The following is an 18,094-nucleotide window of genomic DNA, read 5'->3' as shown; positions in this document are numbered from 1 at the left end:
AGTTCATGGTGTGCACATTCACTCATACATTCACTGGGCTGAGCACAATACCAAGCACATTTTCAAAAGACTACGGTGAAAGAAGCAATAAATCTTGTGTACCTGGTGTTTGTTATGGTCGTTCCAGTACTGGACAGCTGGGCAGCGAGTCTTTTCTCAGCAGCAAGAGCCCTCTAAGACAAAAGAAACTGTCAGCAAGGATCAGAGATGTGACAGCAGAGTATGTGGAGGCGAGGATGTGACAGCAGAGTATGTGGAGGCGAGGATGTGGAGGCGAGGATGTGGAGGCAGAGTAAGTGGAGGCGAGGATGTGTCGGCAGAGTATGTGGAGGCGAGGATGTGTCGGCAGAGTATGTGGAGGCGAGGATGTGTCAGCAGAGTATGTGGAGGCGAGGATGTGACGGCAGAGTATGTGGAGGCAAGGATGTGACGGCAGAGTATGTGGAGGCGAAGAGGTGTCGGCAGAGCATGTGGAGGCGAGGATGTGTCGGCAGAGTATGTGGAGGCGAGGATGCGATGGCAGAGTATGTGGAGGTGGGATGTGCCGGCAGAGTATGTGGAGGCGAGGATGTGACAGCGGATGTGACAGCAGAGTATGTGGAGGCAAGGATGTGACAGTAGAGTATGTGGAGGCGAGGATGTGTCGGCAGAGTATGTGGAGGCGAGGATGCGACGGCAGAGTATGTGGAGGTGAGGATGTGTCGGCAGAATATGTGGAGGCGAGGATGTGTCGGCAGAGTATGTGGAGGCGAGGATGTGTCGGCAGAGTATGTGGAGGCAAGGATGTGTCGGCAGAGTATGTGGAGGCGAGGATGTGTCGGCAGAGTATGTGGAGGCGAGGATGTGTCGGCAGAGTATGTGGAGGTGAGGATGTGACAGTAAGTATGTGGAGGCGAGGATGTGTCAGCAGAGTATGTGGAGGCGAGGATGTGACAGCAGAGCATGTGGAAGCGAGGATGTGACAGCAGAGCATGTGGAGGTGAGGATGTGACAGCAGAGTATGTGGAGACGAGGATGTGTCAGCAGAGTATGTGGAGGCGTGGATGTGACAGCAGAGTATGTGGAGGCGAGGATGTGTCAGTAGAGTATGTGGAGGCGAGGATGTGTCGGCAGAGTATGTGGAGGCAAGGATGTGTCGGCTGAGTATGTGGAGGCGAGGATGTGACGGCAGAGTATGTGGAGGCGAGGATGTGTCAGCAGAGTATGTGGCGGCGAGGATGTGACGATGCCTGTCCCAGAAGCCCCAGTGTATGACCAAGGTGAAACTTGAGATGGGAAAGCCTATACGCCTCTGAATACGGAGACTCAAGAAAGAACATAGAGTAAATATTTCAGAATAGCTGAGAATCCAAGGAAGGCTGAAGGAGGGAGGGAACAACAGATGTTCAGGAGCACAGAGCAGGAGGGGGAAGGCTTAACTGAGGTGGACTGAGGTTCAACATCCTTTCATAGTCACGCTAACATCTGCACGCACTCACTTCCACCTACTGCCTACGGTGCCACTGGCATAACAAGAAAGTTAGCTAAGCTTGTTACCTTGGAGAAGAGTTGTGAAGATATGACACAAACGGAAGATACAACTGCTGATTACAGCTAGGACACAGAAATGTGAAACCATTGGAGTCTTTTAGTGCCAGGGCTTCCCTCCAGGACTGTCAGACGTCATAATCTGGTGCCCAGACATAAAGATTTGTATATCAGAGTTGACAGGACTGCATCGTCTACGAAGACAATGACAACCCGAAGGGGGTCCACATGTTTGGCACGTTATCTTTCAAAGTATTGCACTCCACCTAGTCGCAAACCTCCACCATCACCCCCGCCTACCCCCCAACCCCCTTTTTGCTGGTTTTGAAGAATTCTGACTGCAGCAGGAGGGAGACTAGGGAACACTGTGATTGGATGGCAGAGTGCCTGGCAGCCAATCACTTCAAAGAGCTCTGTCACTCTGGGCCGCCCTGAAGACCCATGCGGGCTCAAGGTGGAGGCCCATGCTTCCTCCACTGGGTTCTCCTTTTCAGGTTTTAGTTGTCAGAAGTTAGTGGTTCTACAAAGTAACTGCTGTGCCCTTTTTAAGCTGCATAAGTAAAGATGTTGAAGTCTTTACTAATATTATGTATCATTATGGTCTAGTTTAGTCTCGTAGTTTATCCGCTGTGAGCTCCAAGCTGCAATTCATTTTGGAATTTACATTTTAAAAGTCAACATAAACTGCAGTCTCACCTTTTCACGGTCACTCAAGGCTGCAAACCTCTTCTTTTCCGCCTCTTCTTCCTCTTTTCGTTTCTTCTCTTCCTTTTCTGCTTTCTCGCGCTGCTTCTTCTGCACCTTCTGAGCCCGTTTCTTCTCCTCCTTCTTGGCTTCGAGCTCTGCAGTCAGGGGTTCTGGGATCTTGAAACAGGTGGTAGAGGAGAGACATGTTTACTACCAAAAGAAGCCACAAAGCTGAAGACAAAAAGAGGGCTGCAGAGTGAGAGATAGAGATACATGAAGATGAAGCAGAGACTAGAAGAAGGCCTTGTCTGTTAATGGTGGTAGAAGAAGGTTAGTGAGATGAGCGAAAGAGAGAGTCAGAGAAGTGTGAAAGGTGAGGCAATGGTGAGATACCAGTAGCAAGTAGCAAAGAGATACCCAAAGAATGTGAGGAAATCCGGAGAACACAAGAGAATCAAGAGAAATCAAGGGGATAGACATCTTTCTAGCCCCACTGAAGTGTGAACTCTATAATTTGATTTTGGATGACAAACTTATAGCTCAATTTAATCTAAGACCTGCTTTTGTAATTGACACTTGTGAAAATCACCCATTTGCCATTGACCCTCTAATGCCACACATCAGGAACAGGAAGAAATAGTTGTCGAGAGGGAGGCTTTCAGAAATGATCACCTGTGAAACAATGCGCTCAATACTTTTAATTTCTCTTGCCAATGGTTTAAAGATGAAACCTGTATTTGCTTTCTTGGTTCTTTACTAACATGAATATATAGTGTGAAAAATAAATTCGACCCTCTTAATAGCCTTGGGGATGCATACTAGATAAGCGGACCTTCATCGGGCCCTCACCAAGTGGATATATCTAACCTTGAATGACAAATTCACTCAGTCATTATTTATTTGACAAAAAATCTGCCAACATCCTGAAGCCTCCTATGAAATAATGCAGCCCTTGGTTCAGTAACGGGTGGACCTCCCTGTAGCAGTAAAACCTTGAAGTAAACGCAGACTGTATCACTCTCGACCATTACCTGCGAGGATTTCTGGCTCACTTCACCTTACAAAACTGCTTCTGCTCAGGGACGTTGGAGGGCACTTCTTTACACACAGCTTTCTTTAGGTTCTGCACTTTGACGCGGCCATTCCAAAATGTGATACTTTCTCTGCCCAACTGGTTCAAATTGACCGGTGTGTTCTGGTTCAGCGTCCAATTTCATGATCCACTGTAGGCAAATGGTCTCAAACTTTCTTCTAGAATGTGCTGGACTCAGCGGTTGTGAGGTGTTCAGATCCCACAGCTGCAAAGCAAGCCAGGCTCATCATCCTTCCACCACTATGCCAGAGGTTGATGTGAGATTCTTATAAGCATATTCAAAATGTTGTTTTTCGTCAAAGGTGCTGCATTACAGCCAAGCACCCCCACTGGGGTCTTATCTGGCAAGAGGCCAGAAGTTGAGTTTCATCCAGGTGCTGGGTCGCAAACCTAAGCCGAAAAGCAATTTTATTGGGTGCGAAATTCTTTCCCTAAGCTTTAATGAAGCTTAGGGAAAGTATCTGTTGCATCTGAAGCATCTGTTGAGTCTTTTCCTAGAATCATCAACAATAACGTTCACCTAATTGACAGAGACCGGTAGATATCAAGATGCTGCTTTGTTTTTTTTTTAAGATCTTCAGAAACAGCAAACAGTCTGATCTTGGTCTGAATTCACTGGAACATCCACTCCTAGGTAGATTGGCAATTGACTTGAAGTGTCTCCATCTGTAAATTCTCTCTAATTGTGGAATGATGGCCTCATGTGTTTTGGAAACAGCTTCAGAGTCCTTCCTCTTCTGACAGCAGCAATAATTCTCCCTTAAGACCGTCACAGACACCTTTGACCTTTGGCAAGGTGTGTTACCACACACCTGAATGCTCCAGACCCAACTGGCAAGTCTATACACACTGGTGGAAGCAGCTCGTGATAATCAAGTAATCATGTGCACTTCTACAGCAGCTCCTGATTTTAATGATACGGAAGCATTAAAGTTGCTTTTACCTTTTTTTATACAATGCTTGTGAATATAGGGTGCCTTTTTTGTTTGATAAACAATTACAGTGAAATTTGCATGCATTGTTTGTCAAATGAAGTTATATTTAGCTATGATTAGGCCTGGTGCAGACTAGCTGAGGGCCACACCTGCCTTAGTATATCAAAGCATGACATTTACAATGGGTGCACTTTCTGTTTGCATCACTGTGCATCACCAGCTTTGTTCCGTATGGGGACGCCTTCGCTAGTGATGAGACACGGATTGCAATGCTGAAAGTGCCGTCTTTCTTACGCAGTCCAGAGGGGTGGAGGGGTCAGTGACGCGAACTAGGACTGATTTACTCTCTGGTTCTACGCTACAACATCTATTTTCAGTATCTGTCTTATGATAGCCGTTTCATTGAAGGAGAAGATGGCGGTGCCCATGACTGTGACGAGCAGTGATGGGCATTCGCTTCAGGGATCCTTGTGGGCAGATGTTTGATATTTGGCCTCGGTGTCCTTACTCATAAGAGAGGGCACCCACGACTAACCGCGACGAGCTCCAGATTCCATATCCATCCAACAAAGGAGATGAAAAACAAGGGCTGAGCTCTGTAGACATGGACAATTAGTTCCTATTGCCACAATTCTTATTTTTAGAATGTGTAAATGGGTGTGAAAAATGACAACAAGGCTAATTTAATTCAAATTACTTGAAAGGGGTGACCTGTCATGACCCATGTCTGCTTGCAACATTGGGTCTCAAATAGTAACAAGTTAATCTTTCATAAAGGCCTGACTTCTTGGGCACAATTGGACTAAATATTAATTATGTTGTGTTTGACTTACAAGCTTGTTTCAGACTGTCCTGAAGTTGGGCCTTTGGGAGCCTGAGGACACAATTCACTTATTCAGTTCCAACCAAAAAAGGTTTAATCTGTAGAAAGTCAACTAGGTTACTACATTGTTAATAAAATGACACTCGTATAATAACTTTACATTAAATTGTGGGTTGCTGATAATTTGTGTTTGGTCTTTAGGTCTGCAGTTACACTGTGTGCACTGACAAAAGAGCACGTTAACACAAAGTGTGCTTTTAAATGTTTTATTTGCATTCCGGATTGATTATTATACTGGATTTACAATTAAAAAAAAGTGTTTGTCTATTTGAGGTCAAAAGCGAGGCCTCCTGGTTTTCTATGAACTTGCATTACATTTTTCGTAGCTAATCTAGATTTTCTTTTTCTCATACGTAATACGAACCATGTGCAAATGCCATTCAAGTTTAAAATAAACTGTCATCTGGGGATCAGAAGTGAAAACAGCTTGCCACTAAATTTCCCAGAGTTCCAGGGCATCATATCCAATCTTGAGGGAGTTAAGTATATCTGATTGGAATGCTGTTCCTAAGTGCAAGGGTGAGTGTGTTCAGGTCTGAGAAAAAGTGCCCTCACACACCCGAAGGATGTCATGCTTCATCATTGGGCCTGCTCCTCGTCGGGCCGGCCCTGCAATGCCCGAAGGACAGCCGCAAAGAGACTCTTTGGCGGAGATCTTTTTGAAGAAGTCACTAGGGGCATGTGGGTGTGTGGAATAGGTAGTGTAGTGAGTGCGAAGTGGTGTCTAAAAAGGTTTAGGGCAACCAAACTGCCTACATTTTATTCCCAGGGTCCACTAACCTAACTAAAAAGAAGGATCCCTAACCGGACACAATGATCCTAAAGGGCATGTGTAGTGTAGAAGGTCGACATGTTTCTTGCCTATGATATTCTGTAACGGGTCTTGTAGTAATTCATCAGGACCGATAGTTTTAGAGAGAGTATCTGAATCCTTCACACCACCGTAATGCTGGTTCTAAAAGTGAGGGGATACAATAGTTACCAACCTTGCAAAGGAATACCAGGTTCGATTCACCTAGTATTCTGTAACCTGAAAGAGAAAATGATAATAAAAACAATGTTTAGGTAATGTGCAACAGAAACACCCCGCAGCGTGTGGTGGCCAAGTGATCCCAGTGTTGATGGGGCGTGTGACGAGGAGGACCCGGACCCGGGCCCTCCTGGCTTACCTTTATCTGTGTCCCCTCTTTTCGCACAGCATACAGACACCTGGAAACCTACGACAGACTGGCTGCATCCATCCCAAGAACCGGAGGAGCCGTGTTTCTTTAACTGGGCGGAGTTGGACCCGGAACCCGCCCACCAGCTGGAGGTAAAGGCACGTCCGAACAAGACACAGGTGTGTATTACACCCGGAGGGAGTGGAGAGTGGTGGCGTGAGAGAGGAGCGGAGTGGAGGAGAACGGAAGACGAAGAACCGAAGATTGCGATCGAGGAGGAGGCGTGTGAGCAGTGGAGGAGGAAGGGAGACGAAGCAAGCAAGGAACATCGGCTGGAGGAGGCGTGTGAGCAGTGGAGGAGGACGGGAGACGAAGCAAGCAAGGAACATCGGCTGGAGGAGGCGTGTGAGCAGTGGAGGAGGACGGGAGACGAGTCAAGCGAGGAACAGCGGCAGGAGGAGGCGGGTGAGCAGAGGAGGAGATCGGGAGAAGAGTGGAGAGCGGACCAGCGGAGAGAGGAGGCGGTAGACGAGCAGCGGAGGACGGAGGCAGGCGGCAACGGAGACAGCGGACCACGGACCTTGGAAACCGAGGGAAGACGGACCCAAGACGACCACGACAAGCCGGGAGGCCAACGGGGAGGCGCATTGCCCAGCCACACTTCCACGAAGTGTGGCTCGAGCAGGTACGGTCCAGGTTCACGGGGTGGGCGGGACGTAAGTGGGGTAAACCACCGTAACACGAGCAACCGACCCTCTCTGCACCAGTACCTTTCCTTCACTTCACCGGCACCTTGAGAGCAACGAGCACGTGTGGTCCCTCACTTCCCTACCCCGATAAAATATCCGAAACCTAGATCTAATAGTGGTTTCTTTCTATTTTGGGTGACATCTCGAACGAGAGACAAAACGGCGGAGGCAAGACCTACAACGCCCATAAGGCACCGGGAGAGTTGGAGATTGGGAACAGCTAAACAAACAAAGGAGGACGTTGACAACCCCTTACCTTTCTACCGAGTACCCGTACAAAAGAGGAGGCAATATAAAACAATAAAACCCTCATTGCCTAGCATCCCCTTGTCAGCAAATTTATTTGACAGCCCAACCGAAAGCCCACAGGGCGGTAGTGAGGCAGAAAGTTCTGCGAAGGGAACTGGGTTTTGTTCCCACACCCAAAATTGACCACTTTAGAATAAATTGTGAACTTTACAATTTCTTCTGCAAAATACAACTACAAGCTTTCTTTGCATGTCAACGGGAAATCCCACCAGCGGACTCTGGTCTACATTAACTTTCCTCTTTTACCCCCAACGCAAGTATGGTGCCATCAGAGGTTCTTTCCTTCGAGAAAGCAGTCCTAAAAGAAGTTAACACCAACAGGGCTTTTCACAATACTTCCAAGCAGGAAAATGAAGTGGTTCGCAACCTGGCCAATGACACCACCATAACCATAATAGAGGCCGACAAAGGGGGCGCAATTGTCATAAGATCAACCATGGATTACAGGAACAAATGCCTCCGTCAATTAACTGTCAGAAGGTACTACACTCCCCTACAGGAAGATCCTACTGCACGTTTGATCACAAAAATAAAATCCATAGTTACAGCGGCCTTTAACCAGGGAAGGATCAGTATACATGAGGCAGACTTTCTGATCAATGACAACCCGAAACTGCCCTACTTTTACACCCTTCCCAAGATACACAAAGGGACACAACCACCACCAGGAAGGCCAGTAGTGTCGGGCATAGGGTCTGTCTTGGAAGCCCCCTCAAAGTTTTGTGACCACTACCTAAAACCATTGGTAAAGGAAACTCCCTCATGCGTTCAAGATACAAGGGATATCTTGAACCTAATTGAGACCAAGAACACCGAGGGCCTCCAGTTGGATGTCATCGTGACCTTAGATGTAGAGGCCCTCTACACGAACGTCCCCCAACAAGCAACACTGGAGGTTGTAGAGGAGATCCTGAGATCAACACATGGATAGCAACAACCCCCATAAGTTTAATTATAGAATGCGCTAACATAGCACTGATGGAAAACATTTCAGTTTCAGGACCGTCTCTACCATCAAACACAAGGGACATCAATGGGCAGTACATTCGCCCCCAGTCTGGCATGTCTCTAAATGTCAGACTTCGAGGCCAAGCTCATACTTACAGACACAAACCCCTGCAAAGAGAACATCATTCTGTGGTGTTGTTACATTGACGACATCCTTGTCTTTTGGAAGGGTGGTCAAGGAAATATCCAAGCCTTCGTCCCTTGTGTCAATGGCTTGAACCTGTACTTAAAATGCACGGCTAACACATCTGACCAGGAATGACCCTTCCTGGATTTAATGATTAGCCTCAAGCCAGACAAACTGGAGACAAGGACGTAACAGAAGCCCACAGACAGTCACATCCCAAAGCATTTCAGGAGACTTTACCTTATGGGCAATTCCTTCGGATACGATAAAACTGTAGCAACCTGGGTGACTTCATCAATCAATAGTCTGAGCTCACTAACCATCTAGCCAAAGGGGAATACCCATTGAGAAATATAAGAACAGCCCAGAAGAGAGCCCGAAATAATAACAGGTAGGCACTCTTGGAAGCACAGCCTAAACCTGAGGAAAGGAATTTAACCTGTGTGAACACGTACACACCAGAATCGAACATGATCAGAAGGGTAATAAGAAAATACTGGAGGATTCTCTAGATTGGCGAACATGTACCTAGTCCTCCCAGATTTGCATTTAAAAGAACAGCAAACCTGAAAGACATGCTGATCAATACCAGACCCAAAAAGAGGGAGCCACAACAACAACAAATATTGAACCTGCCCCCGTGGTTGGTTGGCCACTAGGCATGTGGACAATGCGTAGTTGTGACATTAAGTAACACCTTCACATGGACGCAGACAAAACATACAAACTGCAATACACACAACTGCATCTACCTAATCACTTGCCCGTGCCAACTCAAATATGTGTGGATGACAACACGCCATGTGAAACCAAGAATAACTGAGCATAGAAGCAATATTAGATGTAAGAAGGCAAACACCAACATGTGTGCCCACTTTACAGCAATGAACCACACTTTTAATGACCTACACTGGACTATTCTGCAATCCCACCCCCAAATACATAAGGAAGCTCTCTTCAGGAAGGAGCAAAACTCGGTCTTCAGGCTCTCTTCTCATATCAGAGGGCAGAATGACTATATCCCCTGGGGTGAGTTGAACTAATCAGCACATTCACATTTTTCCACTGACGCAAATTAATCAGAACATTTATCCCTTACATCTTTCACTGAGTACACCCCAACTATCACACAAGTGGGACCGTGCCCCACCAGAGACCTGGGAAATACTATATAATAAACTCATCTCCACACTGGGAATCAACGATTGTCAAGCGGGCTACCACAACTTATGAACAAAAAAAAACCTTTCTCTAATCAGGGTTACCAGTCACTGTACCACGAAAAGGATGGGCTCGCACTAGTCACCAGAGGACCCCTTTGAAACAACCCTCATGGGTCCTGGAGGCACACCTTCTACCTACCTACCTACATAACATATATTAAATAGGGCTAATTTATGTATCCCAATAAGGTGATACTACACCTTAGGTGTAAAAAAAAACAGCGAAAAGGATGGGCTTGCACTAGTCACCTGAGGGCCCCTTTGAAATAACCCTCTACCTACGAACATAACATATATCGAATAGGACGTATTTATGTATCCCAGTAAGGTGGTACTACACCTTAACTGTAAAAAAAACACAAACATTGAGGTACATCCAACCTCCATAAGCATGTTGATCTGTGATCGCTTAAATACATCAATGAAGGGTCTGTTCAATTGACTACAAACTCACCCAAGATGGCCAACCGGGTTAGCATTACAGTGTTTCCTCTGTTTCTAACGTTAACGTGCAACCCTTCAAAGCCCGCACCGGCGCTTCCCTTTACGGGACCCAGGGGTAGGAACACGGCTAGTTGCTACGCCGCCTTCCATGAGTATGGAAATCTTTGAATACGCTGTAGAAAGTATGCCACAGCTCCCCGTAAGGCAACGGAAATCAATGACTGTGATTGAACGCCTGTTTTCAGTATACTTCTCATCCACACACAGGTCGTAATGACGTGCTCAGTTTAAAGCTCCCGTCATCACAGACCTGCAACATATGGAGTGAGTGGTAGTCAGCAGTCTGTTCCGGACATTGTAGGGAAAGCGCCTTTTTACCCTAAGCGTATACTGCCTATAATCACGATGAGAGCAATGGCAAACAGAGCTGCGCATTTTGCTTGCATTGTGTATGTGTAGATGTGTACTGTCGCACGAACTATAAGTTAGGTGGCTAACTTCGTTTCGGGTCATAAACAAGTTCACAATAGCCCTTTGCATCCAATGCGACTAGTGGGCTGACCCATAATATGTGTCTGTTTGTCGTGTTCGTGTTTTTATGGTTGGCTAAATGATTTACGTCAGATTATAAGTCTGTGTCACAACTATGATTTGGAAAGGAGCTCCTATTTTCAGGGATATACAAACAATATAATTTGCCACAATAATCACGACGAGCTAGTTATGATTAATTAGTCAATCCAATAATTCTACATCATGTGCTAGTACACACAGGATTTTTCCCTTTAATTCTCACTTTGGAGCACATCGAGGCACCACAAAGGAGCTACAAATGAGTTCCCCTTATGGTCAATGAATGCCTCACTACCACCTCATCAACACTGGGATCACTTGGCCACCACACGCTGCAGGGTGTTTCTGTCGCACATTCCCTAAACGTTGCATTTATTATCACTTCTTGAAAAAGATCTCTGCCAAAGAGCCCCATCGCAGGTGTCCGTTGGGCATTGCAGCGCCGGCCCGATGAGGAGCAGGCCCAATGATGAAGCATGACATCCATCGGGGTGTGTGAGGGCACTTTTTCTCAGACCTGAACACTCACACTTGCACTTAGGAACTGCATACATAAACCTAAACAGTGTATGTCTACTTGAGGTGCAAAAGCGAGGCCTCCTTGTTTTCTATGAACTTGCATTACGTTTTTCTTAGCTAATCTAGCTTATCATTTTCTCATATGCAATATAAACCATGTGCAAATGGGGGATCAGAAGTGAAAACAGCTTTGCTTCTACAAATATAAAAATAAAAAATAAAATAAATTTCCCAGAGTTCTAGCGCCTCGTGTCCAATCTTGTGGAAGTTAAGCAGGATCCCAGTGAACTACTGTGAAAAAATACTCACGGCAGGCAAAATGTGGGGGTATGTATGCCAGAAAGATCCTACTTTCCTACAATATTAAGGCAACTTCCCCGCTGCACACGGGCAAAGGTCATGTGCAGAGTGGAGAAGTGTGGCTCAATGATTAGAGCGGCAGACCCTGATGCAGAGGTCTATCCCGGGACTAGGGTTCAATTCCCCGCCTCGGCGGGTCTTGGGCTCAAAATTCCACGGACCTGATAATTCTCGCCTCGGTGCCTATTCTAATCATGGAGTCCCACTCTGCAACTCTGGGCAATAGCTTGCTTATTGTCTACAAAGGCCCCCACAACGCTAAGGATGCCTGGCCTCCACCTTGGGGGTGCCCAGGAGTGAACGCCTCACAGGGAAAGCCAGGATGGGTTCCACAGCGGTATTCGTACAAGCGCCTTGAGACCCTTGCAGGTGAGTAGTGCGCTATAGAAGTATCAATTTGCAATTTACAGAGGAGAGTGGGAGGTTGACCCTGGCCAGGCCTGTGCCCAATCCTCCCATGGGCAACCATGCCCCCCTGCACAGAGCCAAAGGCCCATCCAGCCATGCACTGCTCCTAACCTCGCTATTGGCACTCAACGCCCACAGGAGAAGGCCAGGCCGTGCATCCATTCTCGCCAAAGGCAGTCAACCCCCCCGTTGAGCACAGCCTTAGCCTCCAGCCAGGCTGCGTCCGACCCCCACAGGCACTCAACTTTCTTTTATAGATAGATATTGCAAAAGCATGCCATCAGCAGGCATCATCTCCTTGCAGAGGAAGCGATAACAGAGGCTCCCTGGCTGCAAATGTGGCTGCACACAAACCAACTTCTGACTCCAGACTTCTTTTAGGCTCTATCCCGGGTCCCTGTCCACAGCAAGATATTGTAACAGCGAGTCAACAGCAGGCGTCCACTCCATATGAAGCAAGGAAATACAGTGGGAGCTGAAGGAAGCAACATAGTCTGCCTCCTATAGCCTGCTGCGCCTTTCCACCTTCACTGGTTGAACTGCAGCTTTGCAAAAGATAGACCACATTAGCCAGAATGCACTTGGAGAGCTACTAAGTTGTGTTCAATTGATGAGTGCCAGTCCTGGTTTGAGTGCTGCCAAATTAAGGTTTCTGATGTTTATTCGGGTATGTACACATAGGTAGGCGCCTACACCCATATTTTGGTTACTGTATGAATTTATCAACTAGCATAGCATAGAGCGATGAGAAGGGATGGAGGGGGAGAGGAACAGAGGAGAGAGGAGAAGAAGAAACTGAAAGACACAGAAGGGGACAGAGAGAAGCAGGAAAGGAGAGGGAGATTAAGAGAGAAAGAATAGAAGGACAAGGAGAGATGACTGAATCCAAAAGAAGAGAGTCCTCCCTGCTCAAGCTCCAGGAGCTGTGATTGAGCCAGGATCCCCCGTAGTCGCCAAACTTCCCCCTAACCCATCTCCATCCCATAATGCACCTGGGCCTTGATATAATTGAACTTCTCTGGATGGTCAGCTCGGTACTTCCGAAAGGCATTTCTGGTCAGTTTGTCTGCAGACGTGGAGAATGGGGTCTGCCCCAAGTTATCCCTGAAATTAGAAACAGAAAGCGATTGGTGGATGTGCAGAGGTGGCACAGACAGGGCACACTCTGGGCATTCATAAAGGTTCACAGTCACACAGAGAGCAATACTGTCCAGCTCTTCGGATACATTGCTGTTGGTGGCTGTGCAGAGGGGGCACAGACAGAGCACACTCGGGCATTCAGAAAGTCACAAAGAGACTAATACTGTCCAACTCTCTGTATACATTGCTTTTGGTGGCTGTGCAGAGGTGGTATACCCAGGGCACACCCTGGGCATTCAGATAGTCCACAATCACACAGAGACTAATACTGTCCAACTCTTCGGATACACTGTTGTCGGTGGCGGCGCAGAGGTGGCACACACAGGGCACACTCTGGCATTCAGAGAGTTCAAAGTCACACAGAGACTAATACTGTCCGACTCTTCGGATACACTGTTGTCGATGGCGGTGCAGAGGTGGCACACACAGAACACACTCTGGGCATTCAGAGAGTCCACAGTCACACAGAGACTAATACTGCCAGCTCTTCGGATACATTGCTGTTGGTGGCTCTGCAGAGCTGGCACACACAATCAATCAATCAATCAATCACGGCATTTGTAAAGCGCGGTACTCACCCGGGAGGGTCTCAAGGCGCTGGGAGGGGGGTATGTTACTGCTCAAACAGCCAGGTCTTGAGCTGCTTCCTGAAGGAGAGATGGTCTTGGGTTCGCCGAATGTGAGTGGGGAGGGAGTTCCAAGTCTTGGCTGCCAGGTAGGAGAAGGATCTTCCTCCGGCGGTGGCTCTGCGGATGCGTGGTACGGGGGCGAGTGCGTGCATGGTCGATCGCAGCTGGCGGGTGGGCGTGTAGAAGGTTATGCGGTCGTTGAGGTACTTGGGGCCCAGGTCGTTGAGGGCCTTGTGTGCGTGGGTGAGGAGTCTGAACGTGATTCTCTTGCTGACGGGGAGCCAGTGCAGGTCTCTCAGGTGTCCGGTGATGTGGCTGTGTCGGGGGATGTCCAGGATGAGTCGTGCGGAGGCGTTCTGGATGCGTTGGAGTCTCTTTTGAAGTTTGGCTGTGGTTCCGGCGTAGAGGGTGTTCCCGTAGTCCAGTCGGCTGGTGACGAGTGACTGGGTGACAGTCTTCCTGGTTTCAATGGGGATCCATCTGAAGATCTTGCGGAGCATGCGCAGGGTGTTGAAGCACGAGGATGAGATGGCGTTGACTTGTCTGGTCATTGACAGGGAGGAGTCCAGGATGAAGCCCAGGTTGCGTGCGTGGTCCGTTGGTTTGGGAGCGGTGCCCAGTGCCGGGGGCCACCAGGAGTCGTCCCAGGCGGAGGGTGAGGATCCCAGGATGAGGACTTTCGTCTTGTCTGAGTTCAGTTTAAGGCGGCTGTTCCTCATCCAGTCGGCGACATCTTTCATCCCTTCGTGTAGGTTAGCTCTGGCGGTGGTGGGGTCGTTGGTGAGAGAGAGGATGAGCTGGGTGTCGTCGGCGTAGGAGATGATGTTGAGGTTGTGTTGCCGTGCAATGGCTGCGAGGGGGCTCATGTAGACGTTGAAGAGGGTTGGACTGAGTGAAGATCCTTGTGGTACGCCGCAGATGACTTCGGTGGCCTCGGATCTGAACGGAGGGAGGCGGACTCTCTGGGTTCTTCCGGTGAGGAACGAGATGATCCACTCCAGCGCTTTCTCTCGGATTCTGATGCTGCTGAGGCGCTTCACTAGGGTGCGGAGGCAGACAGTGTCGAACGCCGCAGAGAGGTCCAGGGGGATGAGGGCCGCTGTTTCCCCGTTGTCGATCAGGGTTCTGATGTCGTCGGTGGCTGCGATTAGGGCGGTCTCGGTGCTGTGGTTGGCCCGAAACCCGGACTGCGAGGGGTCGAGGGAGCCGTTCGTCTCGAGAAAGGCAGCAAGCTGTTTGTTGACGGTCTTCTCGATGACTTTGGCCGGAAAGGGAAGGAGCGAGATGGGACGGTAGTTCTTGAGGTCGGTGGGGTCCGCTGTTGGTTTTTTCAGGAGGGCGGTCAGCTCGGCGTGCTTCCAGCTCTCCGGGAAGGTGGCGGTGTGGAAGGAGGAGTTGATGGTGTCTCTGAGATGGGGTGCGATGATGGCGCCGGCTTTGTTGAAGACGTGGTGTGGGCACGGGTCGGTTGGTGATCCGGAGTGGATGGAGTTCATCGTGCGGGTGGTGTCTTCGGTGCTGATCGGGGTCCAGTTGCAGAGGGTGGTGGTGGCGGGCGTTGGTTCGGCGGTAGGGTGCGTGGTCTGTGCGTCGAAGCTGTTGTGTATGTCGGCGATCTTGCGGTGGAAGAACGAGGCGAGTGAGTTGCAGAGGTCTTGCGAGGGAGTGATGTCGTTGTTTCCGGCGCTGGGGTTGGAGAACTCTTTGACGATGCTGAAGAGTTCCTTGCTGTCGTGGGCGTTGTTGTTCAGTCGTTCTTTGAGTGCCGTCTTCTTGGTGGCGCGGATCAGCTGATGGTGTTTGAGGGTGGCGTGCTTGAGGGCGGTCCTGTTGTCTGTGGTCTGGTCGAGCCGCCAGGCTTTCTCGAGGGTGCGGCAGTTCTTCTTGGATTCCTTGAGTTCGTTGGTGAACCAGGGGGTTTTCTTGCTGCCGGGTCTGTTGGGAGGGTTCTTTAGTGGTGCGAGGTCATCGGCGCAGGCGGTCAGCCACTTGGTGAGGTTGCTGGCTGCTTCGTTGGGGTCCGTTGTGCTGGTGGGAGTGTTCTGGCTGAGGGAGGAGGTGAGCTGCTCGGCGGTGATCTTGCTCCAGCTTCGGCGGGGGACCTGTTGCGGGTGGTGGTGGGTCATAGTTCTTCTGAAGCTGAAGTGGACACAGCTGTGGTCGGTCCAGTGGAGACCGGTGGCGTGGCTGAAGGAGATGTGCTTGCTGAATGAAAAGACGGGGTTAAGCATGTGGCCGGCGTAGGGGGTGGGGGTGGTCACCAGTTGCTGGAGTCCGAGGTTGGCGAGGTTGTCCAGTAGTGCGGTGGTGTTTCTGTCGTTGTTGTTCTCCAGGTGGAAGTTGAGGTCCCCTAGAAGGATGTAGTCGGCGGAGGGAAGGGCGTGCGGGCTGATGAAGTCTGCGATGTCTTCGCTGAATTGTGTGCGTGGTCCCGGTGGTCTGTAGATGAGGGTGCCTCGGAGGGTGGTCTTGGGGTCAGTGTGTATCTGGAAGTGCAGATGTTCGGCGGCGTTGAAGGTTTCGTCGGAGTTAGTCGAGATGCGGATGGTGTTCTTGTGTATGATGGCGATGCCTCCTCCCGTCTGGTTGACGTGATCCTTCCGGGTGATCTGGGCATTCAGATAGTCCACAGTCACACAGAGACTAATACTGCCAGCTCTTCGGATACCCTGATGATATGGTGTTTCTCACCTTCAAACAATCACATAATAGTACATTATTCAGTATTTATCTATGAGATTAGAAAATGTGCAGAGATTTAAAAAGTGACTGTGTAGTGTACAGGGCATAGCTATTGTATTTTATATGCTTTATGTTAAGTCATAGTGCTGGACTGGAGGAACTTGTACTTCCAGGCAATCTGACATGGTAAGTTGATGATGTCTAGTGGCAGCAAAGTGTTCAACTGGAACCAACTCTAATGTATTTAGTCAATTAGTGAGCGCTGTCAATACTAATATTTATTCGGGAGGTGCTACTGGATGACTGCATTCAAGATCCTTGCTTATAGGAAAGTCTCGGCTGCTTCCTATCATTAAAGACATGTTTGATAAACAACTCTTCTCCCTCATGATTGGTTAATCTATCAATACCATGTTTGTGTTTCATTGACCAAGAAAGTGGAGAAGTGTGGCTCAATGGTTAAAGCGGCAGACCCTGATGCAGAGGTCTGGCCCGGAACCAGGGTTCAATACCTGCCTCGGCGGGTCTTGGGCTCAATTTCCTCGGACCTGGTAATTCTCGCCTCGGTGCCTATTCTAATCATGGGTCCCACTCTGCAACTCTTGGCAATAGCTTGCTTAATCCCCACAACGGCCCCAACAGCGCTGGGATGCCTGGCTTCACCTTGGGGGTGCCCAGGAGTGGACATTTCACAGGGAAAGCCAGGACGGGTTCCTAGGCGGTATACGGACAGTGACGGAACACTTCTGTAGGACGTAGCTGTGCGCTTTACAAATGCAGGCATTTACATTTACAATTATCCATTCGTCATTGGCGATGTAAATTCTAACATGGATACTGACCTTCTCCATTAAACATTAAAGATTTTAAATCAAAAGAAGTATGCTCCTAATTTCTGACTATATGATATTTGTCTAGATTTCCGCTATGACGAACAGGAATAATTAGAAGACTACTTTTTGTCCTGATGATCATCCCACAATTAAATTAGACGTGCACCAAAACATTGACTCTCATTGGACTCAATTTAAATTGTCTCCATTTTCATTTTGTGTCTTAATGTCCAATGTGACAAGACATTTCCTAAATGTGTAATCTGTTTAAAATCTAATGAACAATTTTTGGATTTATTCCTTTTCTACCATATTTAATTAATTCTAATATATGCAATTATGGGCTATTTTGTAATACTTTGAGGCAAGGCACACGTAACATTGCACACTCTGTGACAAGACACACACTTGCTCACTTGTGCTAAGGTACAGAACTAGAAACCCGCAGAAAGGAATCAAAATCAGTGAGTGCAGCCTTACTCACGCAAAGGGGTGCTTTCCTTGTTACAGTCTGACAAACTTACAATGGACAATTTACCATACTCATAGGGAGCATTAAGGAACACAACCTGATACAAGGGAACAGAGACCAGAAAATGAAGAGTGATCATAGAGAGGGCACACAAAGGCAACACCAGGCCCCCACAGCCAGAAATCAAACGGGGACAGCAGCCAGAATACCTAGAAAACAATCCAGGGGCACTACAGAGAGAATACACAAAAGGTAGCTTTAGTGAATACTACAAACAGAACAAACACTTAACACATCCAAGATGACCTCATGAGGAGTAAAGACAGAGCACCC

The 18,094-nt window shown here is 48.3% G+C and overlaps 1 protein-coding gene across 6 annotated transcripts in view; it reads right to left on the bottom strand.

The window, feature by feature from the left end:
- ANKZF1 (ankyrin repeat and zinc finger peptidyl tRNA hydrolase 1) overlaps positions 1–18,094 on the bottom strand; it is a 217,242-nt gene that overhangs the window by 24,241 nt on the left and 174,907 nt on the right. For all 6 annotated transcript variants that reach the window (XM_086954366.1, XM_086954363.1, XM_086954368.1 and 3 more), the window contains exons 13-15: positions 12,998–13,109; positions 2,224–2,391; positions 103–173 (exon numbers count right to left, since the gene is read on the bottom strand). In XM_086954366.1, the coding sequence (XP_086810492.1) occupies positions 103–173; positions 2,224–2,391; positions 12,998–13,109 (351 nt within the window). The remainder of the gene's footprint in view (positions 1–102; positions 174–2,223; positions 2,392–12,997; positions 13,110–18,094) is intronic.

The sequence above is a fragment of the Lissotriton vulgaris genome, chromosome 2_1 (genome assembly GCF_964263255.1).
Source record: "Lissotriton vulgaris chromosome 2_1, aLisVul1.2, whole genome shotgun sequence".
In the NCBI taxonomy this organism is placed as follows: domain Eukaryota; kingdom Metazoa; phylum Chordata; class Amphibia; order Caudata; family Salamandridae; genus Lissotriton; species Lissotriton vulgaris.
This window is presented reverse-complemented; position numbering and strand designations above follow the sequence as displayed.